The sequence below is a fragment of the Ceratotherium simum genome, chromosome 2 (genome assembly GCF_057802395.1).
Source record: "Ceratotherium simum simum isolate JZ-2026a chromosome 2, ASM5780239v1, whole genome shotgun sequence".
NCBI classification, from domain to species: Eukaryota; Metazoa; Chordata; class Mammalia; order Perissodactyla; family Rhinocerotidae; genus Ceratotherium; species Ceratotherium simum.
In genome coordinates, this window is record NC_141901.1 from 4217930 (window position 1) to 4230888 (window position 12959).

General features: G+C 37.0%; 1 protein-coding gene across 4 annotated transcripts in view; it reads right to left on the reverse strand.

Moving 5' to 3' along the window:
• Window positions 1-12959, reverse strand: part of POU2F1 (POU class 2 homeobox 1) — a 172886-nt gene that overhangs the window by 29067 nt on the left and 130860 nt on the right. For all 4 annotated transcript variants that reach the window (XM_087437551.1, XM_004425076.3, XM_087437544.1 and 1 more), the window contains 3 exons: window positions 11923-12049; window positions 10724-10818; window positions 4158-4331 (listed from right to left, as the gene is read on the reverse strand). In XM_087437551.1, coding sequence (XP_087293677.1) covers window positions 4158-4331; window positions 10724-10818; window positions 11923-12049 — 396 coding nt within the window. The remainder of the gene's footprint in view (window positions 1-4157; window positions 4332-10723; window positions 10819-11922; window positions 12050-12959) is intronic.

The following is a 12959-nucleotide window of genomic DNA, read 5'->3' on the forward strand; positions in this document are numbered from 1 at the left end:
CTATTCTAACAAGCTCTTAATTGATATAACCAAAGTGCTTTAAGTAATCCTTAAATTTACCTGTATCACTCACAGAGTTAATAGATTAACTGTTTAGATAACCTCAGGTATTTCTGAACTAACCAAACTTTCCATAAATCACTTTAAAATTTAGAAATGATGTCTTGTTCTTTTATTTTCCCTTAAAGTATTTCTGGAAGCAGCGAAAAAATCTATTTTCCACCCTTAGTTTGGATTTCAAAGTTGGTTACAAAAAACAGGTATTCTAAAAGACTACTTTTGTAACCATTATAGACACAGAAATTCACAGTAGAGAGGTTTGACCCATTTAGTCAAACCTTCATGGGCACTGGAAACTTGGTAACCTTAGAGCAATAGAACAATGATCCCCTGAATATATTACAAAAGATGTCCTTCTCTATAAGCCTAGAACCTTTGAAATGTATACAGAGCTTTTCTTCCAGCTGAATCTCTCTTGTTAAAGCTGGAAAAAGCCATATCTTCATAGTTATTTTATGTACAGGTAATAGAACCTCATGGAGTTTAAATGATTCACCCTGTCATTTCAATTAGTTTAGTGACAAGGCAGAAAGGCAACATTTCTAGTCGAAAGTACTACAGAGCTAACTCTCTTTTGAGATAGTAACTCCCAACTATCCTGGTAACACTTACTTTGAATTGGGATCATCCCAGTCCTTTGATTTCCCCCCTACAATCCATCTTTTGGATACAACATTGTTTATTAGCACCTGCATTAGGTGGTAGTCAAGGAAAGGAAAGAATAATTTTTTAAACTCCATTTTCTTACTGGTGAGCAACTTCTAACAAAAAGTTTAACAGAGGAGAAATATTGAAACTATAAGATAAAATGGTGCATAGAGAATACCTGAACTTCAACTGATCTATGTCCTATGCCTTCCCATGGGGTAGCCACCCGCCTCGTGTGACTATTTAAGTTTAAATTCATTGAAATTAAATAAATGAAAAACTCAGTTCCTTAGCACCACTACCTACCTTTCAAGTGCTCAACAGCCATGTGGGTAGTGGCTGTTGTACTGGGCAGCACAAACACAGAACATTCCCATCATTACAGAAAGTTTTACTGACAGCTCTGAATATACTATCTCTAACCACAACAGAGTAGACTGCTTATTGATTTCCTTCCAATTATAGTAAAACTGAAAGAACCAGGACAGTGTGAGAGAGGCATAAATGCTACCCATTATATCTATATAAAAATATATCTATAGATACAGGTTTATCTATATTGGTATCTCTATACAGTTATTAAATCTTCATTCAATCAACGAATATTCACTAACTGCCCACTGTATGTCATGCACTAAACATGCTTTGTTTGTCACATATATTCATGTCTTGGTCACTTTATTTTACATTATAGCTTTCTGGAAAACTGGGGCCAACTGAGCCTTGCAATTCTTTGAGTCTAAGACCTGCTGTAGCAGTTAAGATGGCAATAAACGTTTTCTGATATTGTATCTGCATAATTTGCTAAGAATTTTTCACAAACTTCTGTAGTATCTTTCTATGAAAATTAAGAATATAGACAAGCAAACAAAAAATAAAATACCTATTAAAAATCACATCATAATAAGAATAAGAAACAAAGTCTGAAGTTGGTAGCTGCAAATAAAGCTATGCCATCAACTAACTAAAACTATGGCAATAAACAACAAATATACTTAACTGAGATTTACAACACAATTTTACTTCATCTTTAAATTACTTAAATGAATAAAAAGCAACAGGTCCCTCAGTAACTATACTAATTTTCATTAATTTGATATACACTTGGTTTAGTGCTTTTGTAACTCACTAAACCATCCTGGGTTCTCCCGCACAAAAGCAAACGTTGTAAGCAGTTGACTCAGACATAACCTGAAGGATATTACATCCCTTTGACATTTTCTAAAAAAAGCAAAAGGAAAAAAGGAATGAAGAATGGGAACAGGAAATAATGAATGCACCACATGGGAGGAAAGTGTTATACTATGGCATGCCTTCTAATTATGTAATGACATCTATAGGACTCCTTTAATAACTATTCAGATAATTAGAAAATAACTACTGTTTAAAACATCTAATAACGTACATTTACTCAAGAATAGGGATTTTTTTGTTTGTTTCAACTAATAACTTGAATGTCTAACTTTCCCTGTGTGTGTGTGTGTGTGTGTGTGCACGCACATAAATAAACTGGATAAAAAGCAACCTCTGAATAACTACAATTGAGGTACATGACATAAAAAAAGGCTGATTTTCTCATCCTGCACCGGTTATATGTGCTTTAATCTATGCAGTAAATTTTCTGAAATGTCGCCACTGCTATGTCAAAGTCATTTCGAAAAATAAGGAACAGTCGTGCCAAATAAGAGGATAAAACCATAAAGCAGAACACCAAACCACAGGGAAGCTCCTTTATACATAAAAGAGAAAGAGAAACAAACACTGGCAATATGTTGGGTCAGATGCCACAGAAAGGCAAACCGCTATTTGGGTAAAAGTTCAAGATTTTTAAAAGCCTTAACATCCTTGGCGTATCACTGAGGCAACAATCTCCTAGGGAACCTAATAGTATGCTGTGCTAATCGCCTAAAAGCTGAAGCACGGCTAAATACGCCAACCTGGTACTTAAGCTTATTAATTTACCCCTATCAATCTAGTTGTATCTTTAGCTTTCTTCTTTTTTTTTTTTTTTTTAAAGATTTTATTTATTTATTTTTTCCCCCAAAGCCCCAGTAGATAGTTGTATGTCATAGCTGCACATCCTTCTAGTTGCTGTATGTGGGACGTGGCCTCAGCATGGCCGGAGAAGCAGCGCGTCGGTGCGAGCCCGGGATCCGAACCCGGGTCGCCAGCAGTGGAGCGCGCTCACTTAACCACCAAGCCACGGGGCCGGCCCTAGCTTTCTTCTTAAAAACAAGCCATATTGTTTAGATGCTCCGAAAGCACTAAAATCTTTCTGAATTGCAATTTGTTTCTTCACAACTGAAATTCTTCATAAATCTACCTGCATTTGGTTTAAAATTATATCTACTGTAACGATCATTTTATGTTCCTAATATATAATTAGTTTCTTTGGGCAAAAATAAATTACCAAAGAAATGTAAGGAATAAAGTCTGTTCTTAGAAACACACAGGGACATCATGCCTGTTTTTGATTTACCAGAGCAGATACTGCATTACTGTCCTCACAACCCAGAATAATCTGGAGAGTATTTAAGTGGTGGCTTACATTTCAAACAGTAACTATATTCTCTGGAAAGAAAACATCAGATTTCTCCCGATTCCATAAAAACACCCAATCTAATCTATACTTCAATAATTTTTTTCACCTAATGGTCTTATATCATTTTACATAAATTTCATTCAGTTTAATTATTTTCCTGCTTTAAAAGTATTATTTGTGACATGTTAATCAGAGTCAGTGGCAGTGTTTGGAAAAGAAATGCTATATACCCAGATGCCTGTTTAAACCATTAAACTTATTCCACTTTAAAAGCCATCTGCTCAGTGACATTAAAAAAACTAATTTGGATTTAGATTAATTTGGATTTTCATCTTCAACAGATTCTTATTTAATTAACAAGTTTCAGTTTGGGCTTACTCTGTGTGTGTGTGTGTGTGTGTGTGTGTGTGTGTCCGTGTCCACTGACTGTCCCCTTCTCAAAAAAATCCCCTATTTTTGAACAAGTGTTTCAAACTTTTCCCCTTTCAGCTACTATAAAAGATCCTATAATCTTCTTTTCTCTCTCAATCTTAAATATATAGCACTAAGGTCTAGAATCAGATGTTCTTCAAATAACAAACCCTCACAATAGTTATATTATCCCCCAATCTCATCTTTTCAAGTCTCAGCATTTAGTGGTATAATTATAGCTTCAGAAGCCTTTGTTCTGAAAAAAACTTGAACGGTTTTAACCTAACATTAAATCATAAATTTATAACTGAATATATACGCTAATAGTCTACACTTACAAATGGAAGATATGACCAATAAAAAGTTACAGTCTAAAACTAAACAACAACAAAGCGGAGCAATACATAGTTCCTTAGAAGCCTCTTTGGACATGTAAAGCAAGTTATCTGGGCCCAGCCAGGGAGGGAAAACTAAGCTAAGGGTAGGTTCACCCTACCTGAGTGAATCCAAGTTTGATTCGTCTTTGTTTGAAGGTCTTGGCAAACTGCTCAAGCTCCTCAAGGTCACTGGGCTCCTCCAAGCTGGGGGTGTCGATTCGCTTTGGTGTTGACTGGCTCTGTGGAAGTGTCTGAATCGGGGTTGCTGCAATTGTGCGTGTGGGGGTTGCTGGCTGTTAGAGAAGGACAGCCACACATGAACAAACACAAAAGAATACTTAAGTTTACAACTGGAACGTGCTGCAAGTAAACAACTTAAGGAAACAGCTATATTCATGGAGAACTATGAAGACCACGTTAACATTGTAGAAGGCACAACATAAGGTTCAGTGAGAAAAGCAGAGTGTGAAATTATGTATACTATAATTATAGCTAAGGCTAAACACGTAAGTCTATGGAAAAAACTTGAATACACAAAAATGAAACCCATTATATTTGGGTTTTTAAATGTTCTGAGTATACATATCTAATGCCTTTTAATAAATTAGACTGCATTTAAAAAATTTATTTGATAAATATACCACAAACTATAAGATTCAAAACAGCAGGGACCATATATGTCTTGTTTATCACTATCATATCTCCAACTTGTGACACAATTTTATAAAAATATCATAAGACTATTACAACTATTTTAAGGGGTAAGTCACCTACAGTTTAAAGAACTTAATAGCTTCATTTTTGTGTATTTGTTCAAGTTTTCTTCCACAGATCTACATTTTTTTCTTTATCCTGTTTTTAATTTGTTGCACTAAATTTATTTAACCTGTAAATATTTCTCTCAAAAAGTGTAAGTTGTTTTCAAATCTTCAATAAAAGGCATGCCTCCCACAGATCAGAGTAATTTTTATAATGTGATTAAGACATTGGAAGGGACCTTAAGGCACAAACCAAAGCAGTAACCTTTTTAACTGACATATAAAACAGCTATACATGGGGCCGGCCCGGTGGCGCAAGCGGTTAAGTGCGCGCGCTCCGCTGCAGCGGCCCGGGGTTCGCTGGTTTGGACCCCGGGCGCGCACCGACGCACTGCTTGGCAAGCCATGCTGTGGCGGCGTCCCATATAAAGTGGAGGAAGATGGGCACAGATGTTAGCCCAGAGCCATCTTCCTCAGCAAAAAAAGAGGAGGATTGGCGGATGTTAGCACAGGGCTGATCTCCTCACAAAAAAAAAAAAAAAAATATGTCTTTTAAAAAAAAATAATAATAAAAAAAATAAAACAGCTATACATATTTAATGTATACATCTCGATGAGTTTGAAGATAAGTATACACCCATGAATATATACTGTCACTATAGACAATGCCCTAAACTCTTCCATCACCTCTAGAAGTTTCCTCTCTCCTTTGGATTTACACTTTTAATTTTAACTCTAATCAAGGTATACATAATTTTACTTTCTGCTTTTCTCCTTTAACATTATGTCTCAACTTTTTTTCTATGGTGTTTCAGTCTTCATAATTATCATTTCCAAAGGCTGACTGAGGCAACAGTATCATAATTTATTTAACGATTTCTTCATTGCTAGACACTTTTTCATTTATGTTTTCACTAACATGGGTAATACCAAGATGAAAACTTTGTGCATTTATTTCTTTTTTCCACCTTTGTAATTAGTTCTTTGAGACAAACCAACAAAGGATCTTCTGTAACCAAACACCACACACAACGTCACGGCTTTACGCATCGTAATACTGGTTCTCACTGTGCAGTGCTCTCCACAATCTGCTTTTTTTCTTTTATTTTCCAGTGTACATAAGTTTTAAATTATCATTTGGGTAAAGTTTTTTTTTCCTCATTTCTAATATCTTCTGTTGCTTCAAATCTGAGCAAGTTTTCACTTATTTCTAACTCAGATAAAATTCCTTCCAATATTTTACTAGCTGCTTCTATGTATTTTTAAATATTTAATTATTTAAATCCGTCTGAAGTTTACTTGGGGACATGAGTGTATAATTTTTCTTTTTTCAAAAAAGAAAATATTAAATTTCCCTATTACAAAAACACAAAGCTCCTCTGTTTTACTCACAAGCCCTGAGTAGAACCTACCCTTCTGAGAATCCCCTAGTAGGAGGTGCTGCCCTGACTCTGCATCATAATTGGTCAGTTGACCCTTCCCATGAACAGTAGCCCAGGTGAAAGGTTATAGTCTAGGATTAGAGATGAAGTCTATGGCTATGAGCTTTTCTCTCATAAATTAAATGGGTCATATACCCCTAACTTGGACCTCATTAGTAATATGCTCTCTCCAACTGAGCTAACCGGCCCACAAAACTATAAAATAGGCATTACACAGGCCTACAATTAGGGTAAGCTCTTCTCTATCACTCTGCTTCAAGGAAGACAATAATGTTCATCTCTATGACATGTTGACACTGAGTAATTTTTAACCTGACCATTCTGGAGGAGCCAAAAACAGCACCAACCACATTAGAATCCTATGAGGCTGTACACTTCCCAGTGAAACTGGTTGATAGGTAGAGGTGAGTCTCAACTATCAGATTGTTACTTCATCTCCAGGCTTGAAGTAGCCCTGTTCTCAAATAATAAAGGACTAAAAATAGCTTGGGTACCTTTAGGTGGGGTGGTTACAGATAAGTTACCCCAACTCCAGAAACCTCAGGCTGGACTGGGCCAGACCTAGAAATAGTAGAGTTGAATTCAGTGAGCAGGAGTCAGGATGAAGCTACAAGAGCCCTGTCACTGTGTGCAGAGCATGAAAGCCAGGGAGGAACGGCTGGTATAGGATTTTTCCAAAATTCCAATCTTATTTTTATATTTGGCATATTCACAATTAAATGCACCATTTAAAAGTGTACAGTTTGATATGTTTTGACAACTGTACAGAGTCAGATAACTGTTACCACAATTAAGACACAGAACATTTCCATTACCTGCAACCATTCCTTTGTGCCCTTTGCAGTCAATCCCTACCCCTAGCCCCCAGCCCATGGCAACCACTGATATAATTTCTGTACCTATATATTTTTTTTTTTTGGTGAGGATTGGCCCTGAGCTAACATCCATTGCCAATCTTCCTTTTCTTGCTTGAGGAACACTGTCGCTAAGCTAACATCTGTGCCAACCTTCCTCTATTTTTTATAGCGGGATGCCACCACAGAAGGCTTGATGAGCGGTGTGTAGGTCTGCACCGGAGATCCGAACCCACGAACTCTGGGCCGCTGAAGCAGAGCATGCGAACTTAACCACTACGCCACGGGGCCGGCCCCCCCTACAGTTTTGTCTGCTCTAAGATGCTATACTGGGGCTGGCCCCATGGCGTAGAGGTTAAGTGCGTGCGTTCTGCTGCTGGCGGCCTGGGTTTAGATCCAGGGTGCGCACTGAAGCACCACTTGTCAAGCCATGCTGTGGTGGCGTCCCATATAAAGTGGAGGAAGATGGGCACAGTTGTTAGCCCAGGGCCAGTCTTCCTCAGCAAAAAGAGGATTGGCATGGATGTTAGCTCAGGGCTGATCTACACGCACACACACAAAAATAAAATAAAATAAAATGCTATATTAATTGAACCATATAGTATATAGTCTTTTATATGTGGCTTCTTTCACTTAGTATAATGCTTTTGAAATTCATATATGTTTGTTGCATCTATCAGAAGTCCATTTCTTTCTTTTGCTGAGTAGTGTTCCATCATATGGATATGCCCAAGTTTATGTTATCTATTTACCAGCTGCTGGACATTTAGGTTGTTTGCAGTTTGGGGTGATCATGAATAAAACTGCTGTGAACACTGATACAGAGGTCTTTGTGTGGACATATGCTTTCATTTCTAGGAGTAGAATTGCTAGGTCCTATGGTACACGTACATTTAACTTTATAAGAAACTGCCAAACTGTCTTCCAAAGTGTCTGTACTATTTTGCAACTCCACTAGCAATGTATGAGAGCTCTAATTGCTTTATAGTCTCATGAACGCTTGGTATTGTCATAGTCTTTTAGTGATATTTCATTTGCATTTCCCTGATGACTAATGATTTTGAGCATCTTTTCATATGCTTACTGGGCATTCACATACCTTCTTTGGTGAAGTATCTTCAAATATTTTGCATATCCCTCCCTTTTAAAAAAATCAGGTTACCTTATTATTGAGTTGTGTGAGTTCTTTATATATTCTGGATACAAGTCTTTTATCAGATACAAGTTTTAAGAATATTTTCTTCCAATCTGTGGCTTTTCTTTTTATTCTTTTAACAGAAGTTTTCAATTTTTTTTTTTTTTTTGTGAGGAAGATCAGTCCTGAGCTAACATCCATGCTAATCCTCCTCTTTTTTTGCTGAGGATGACTGGCTCTGAGCTAACATCTATTGCCAATCCTCCTCCTTTTTTTCCCCCAAAGCCCCAGTAGATAGTTGTACATCATAGTTGCATATCCTTCTAGTTGCTGTACGTGGGACGCAGCCTCAGCATGGCCGGAGAAGCGTGCGTTGGTGTGCACCCGGGCCGCCAGTAGCGGAGCATGCGCCCTTACCTGCTAAGCCACGGGGCCAGCCTGAAGTTTTCAATTTTTAAAAAATTATATTTATCAGTTTTTCCTTTCATGGTAGCACTTTTGTGTCCCATTTAAGAAATCTTTAGGGGCCGGCCCAGTGGTGCAGCGGTTAAGTGCACGCGCTCCACTTCAGCGGCCCGGGGTTTGCACGTGCGCCAATGCACCACGTGTCAAGCCATGCTGTGGCAACGTCCCATATAAAGTAGAGGAAGATGGGCACGGATGTTAGCCCAAGGCCAATCTTCCTCAGCAAAAAAAAGAGGAGGTTTGGCATTGGATGTTAGCTCAGGGCTGATCTTCCTCACAAAAAAAAAAAAAAAGAAATCTTTACCTTACCCAAGGACATAAAGATTTTTCCCTAAGTTTTTTCCTATAGGTTTAGGTCTACAACCCATTTCAAATTAATCTTAGTATATGGTATGAAATAAGGATCAAGGTTCACTTTTTTGCCTATGGATAGCCAGTTGTTTCAGCACCATTTGTTGAAAAGGCTTCCCTTTTCCCACTGAAATCCTTTGGCACCTTTGTGTAAAATCAGTTGGCCATGTATGTGTGAGTCTATTGGACCTTCTATTCTGTTCCATTTCTATCCACATGCCAGTATCACACTGTCTTCATTACTGCAGCTTTATCATAATTCTTGACATCAGATAGGCCTTCAACTTTCTTACTTTTCAAAATTGTTTGGCTATTCTATGTCCTCTACAATTCCATATAAATGTAAGAAACAGCATGCAAATTTCTACAGAAAAAGCCTGCTGGGTATTCATCGGGAGTGTGTTGAATCTACAGTTGAATCTGGAGAGCACTCACGTTTTAACAACCTAAGTCTTCTGATTCACAAATACACTATATCTTCTCCATTTATTCAGGTCGTCTTTAATAGCAATATTTTGTAGTTTTCAATGTATACGTCTTACAAATGTTTTGTTAAGTTTATCCCTAAGTACTGTAAATATTGGTCTTCTTAATTTCAATTTCCACATGATCATTGTTAGTGTATAGATTTTTGTATATTGACTTTGTATCCTACATACTTGCTCAACTCACTTATTAAATTCCAGCAGCTTTTTTGTAGATTCCTTAGGATTTTCTACATATACAATCATGTCGTCTACCAATTAAAACAGTCAATTACAACAGTTTTACTTCTTCCTTTCTAATCTATTTGTTCTTTATTTCTTTTTCACTCCGAAGAACTTCAGTACAATGCTGAATAAAAGTGGTAACAGTGGACATCCTTGCTTTGTTTCTGAGCTCAGGGGGAAAGTATTCAGTCTTTAAGATGTTGGGGTTTTTTGGTAGATGCCTTTTACCAGGTTTGCAAGCGTGTTTTTTTTTTTTTTTAATCATAAACAGACGTTAAATTTTGTCAAATCTGGCAGTGTGTTAGTATTCAGTGATAACTTCCATGTCTACAGACAAAGAGAGTCAGGGCTGGAAGGGGGATTCAGGATCAGCCAGTTCAATCACCTAATTTACAAATGAGAAAACGGAGGTTCAGAGAGGTGAAATGATATGTTCAAAGTCACAGATAGATAAGAAGCAGAACTAGGTATAAAGCTTAAACTTCTACATGCCTAGACTTGTGCTTTTTATACAGTTAAACTCTAGTAGAAATCAGCTAAAGCAACATTTGAGAGTTGAGAGGAAAAAAGACACAGAGAGCAGAGGTTCTTTGCAGTTTCTGAGCAAGGGCAAAGGACAATGCTGGATTCTACCACAGGCACGAGGTTTCTAGCTCAAGTGGTAATCTCTAATGCCAACTACAGCGGAGGCAGCCAAACAGCCAGAACTCATTATTACTTGCCACTAACAGAGTAATGCTTTACGAACATATAAGAAAGTAGGGACTTGTTGAAGATTTTCAAAGACTACATCAACTTGGTAGCATTGCTTTATCAAGTTGTTAAGCCTAGCTTTGAACTTTTGGTCAATTCTAAAGCTATTTGGATTATTTTTATTACGGTATTCTGGGGGTTTTGTTTCTAATTAAACAAAGTCCAAAAGTCCCTCAAAACAACAGGATAAGAGGAAGCAACCCCCAGGAAGACGGACCTGGGAGGTGAGGGTGATGCTTGGCTGCGACTGTAGGAGGTTGGCTTGGCTTTGCTGAGGTAGTTGCGTTAAAAGATTTTGCGCTTGCAGGAGACCTGTAAAATACAAACGCGTTATGTCAGAAACATTAAGGATTACTTTGAACATACAGCAAAAGAAAGTGAAGTGAAAATTTACAACTGATCTTCTGATAGTCTTACTGGTCTTAAAACTCGTAATGTCTTTGCCTAAAAATCAATCTTCTTAAATACGATTTGGGCAAGAAGATATGGAACATTAAACTAAAACTGATATGTCTTGAGTGTAACCTGAATGACCTCTCTGATTGGCCAATTCTTTATTTTACTAAGGAATGGATGAAAATGAAGCAATATTCTAAATGGAAGCAGCCTGAAACTCAAAAACCTCAACTTCTTAACCTAGAATCCATTAGAAACTGCCAGTATATGCTGGACCAGAAAACTGTCTAGTTCATGAAAGGAGTAGGCTACCCTTTAAGCAGAATAGGTATTTACACAACAAAAGATTTTGGAATGAATGATCAAGAAGAAAAAAGGCTAACAAACAGAAATAATGAGGAATCAGTAGAGATGCACTGATGTTCCTTGAGCTGAAGCCTTGGTACCCTGATACTCTCTTACATTGATTCCACTAACCAACCTTACAAACCTGATTGAAACTTCCTGTTTGATACAGAAATTACAAAACAATATTTACCAATTTAAAAGGCCTTGAAGATGTGTTTTATAACTCATAAAATTAACACAATTTCTAATATAACATCCTCCTCTTCTCAAACTTTACAAGAAAACAAATGATTGTTAGAAGCACATACTTTCTATGCTCAGGCCACATTCTTTGAATAAGCTCTCATGAAAAACTATCAAAACACTAGAATCAATTTATCCAATTTATGTTCAGCATGTTGAAGGAGTTCGTTTAGACTTTTGGCCAAACTCTTGGTTCCTCCTTAGTGATTAAACAGATGCAGGACAGTGAAGGACGACCTTCAATAATGTGGTACACATGACAAAAGAATATTTTTCTTAACATGAATATTGAGTTTAAAGTTAAATAAAATTTAATAAAAAACATTGTTCTAATGTACAGTTTCAGGGTAAGATGATAGTAGTTGACATGTATGCCACATATATAGCCAGCCTGGGTGTACCCCTAGTGACTTCTAAGGAGGAGCTCACCCTGCTGGCCCTGGGGCGTCTGTGAGATGATAAACTGCGCTGGTTGCAAGTTGGTGGTTGGATGCACCAACACAAACTGCTGCAGGTTGAGATTCTGCTGCTGAAGTTGTTGCAGCTGTTGCAGATCCTGAAAATTAGAATTCAAACATGGATTGGAGATTCTGAAATAAAAGCTCGCTTAATCATAAGGTTCCCAGATGATGAATTCTGTCACACCCAAAGGAGAGTCAATATTTCATATTCTTACATACTTCCAAACAGGGTGTGCCCTGGGTGTGTTCCACGAAGCGTGTGAAGACACCTGGAGCTGCTGTAAGGACTTCCTATTTTTGTGGGCTTATGTGTCATGATTTACACAAAGCCTAATTTTTAATAATTATTTAAAATTCCCTCAGAACAAATGGTTATAGCTGTACTTTTTAACATAGGGACCAATAGGAGTTTTAAAAATTAAGTGAGAAAAAAACATGTTAAGTTTTTAAATATTTGATTGATTCTTCTCTTAAGAAAAAGTTGAGAGTGCTATGTCTGAATCTACACCGATAAACTAAAAGATCTATAATGATTCATGAAATTTGGCACCAGTCTAATTCAACTGAGAAATCAGTGTAAAAGATTTTTAAAATAGCTATGCATATAAATATCTGATCCATAACATATCAACAGCACCTTATATTGGCCTAGTGTTTTATCATTTCAGTGTGCTTTCATGCATACTATCTTACTAGAATAACGTCAACATAGGGTCTCATAGCTTAGGCACTAAAAATATTTATTTGGTGATGAAGCAAGTAGCCAAAATAAAAACATTACCTGGATAAAGTTTGTACATAACTGTCATAAAGATTAGTCTGACATCTATGCTTTACTCTTATAGTTAACTGGTACTTTTTAAATGTTTAGTCAAAATCTAGCTACAGTTAAGTCCATTTCTGAGTCTTCTCTGGTGGGGGGTAAAGACAAGTGTCTAGCACTAGACTCAGAATAACTCTTCATATATTTTACTGATATGACTACTTACTTATACCATTTTTTCC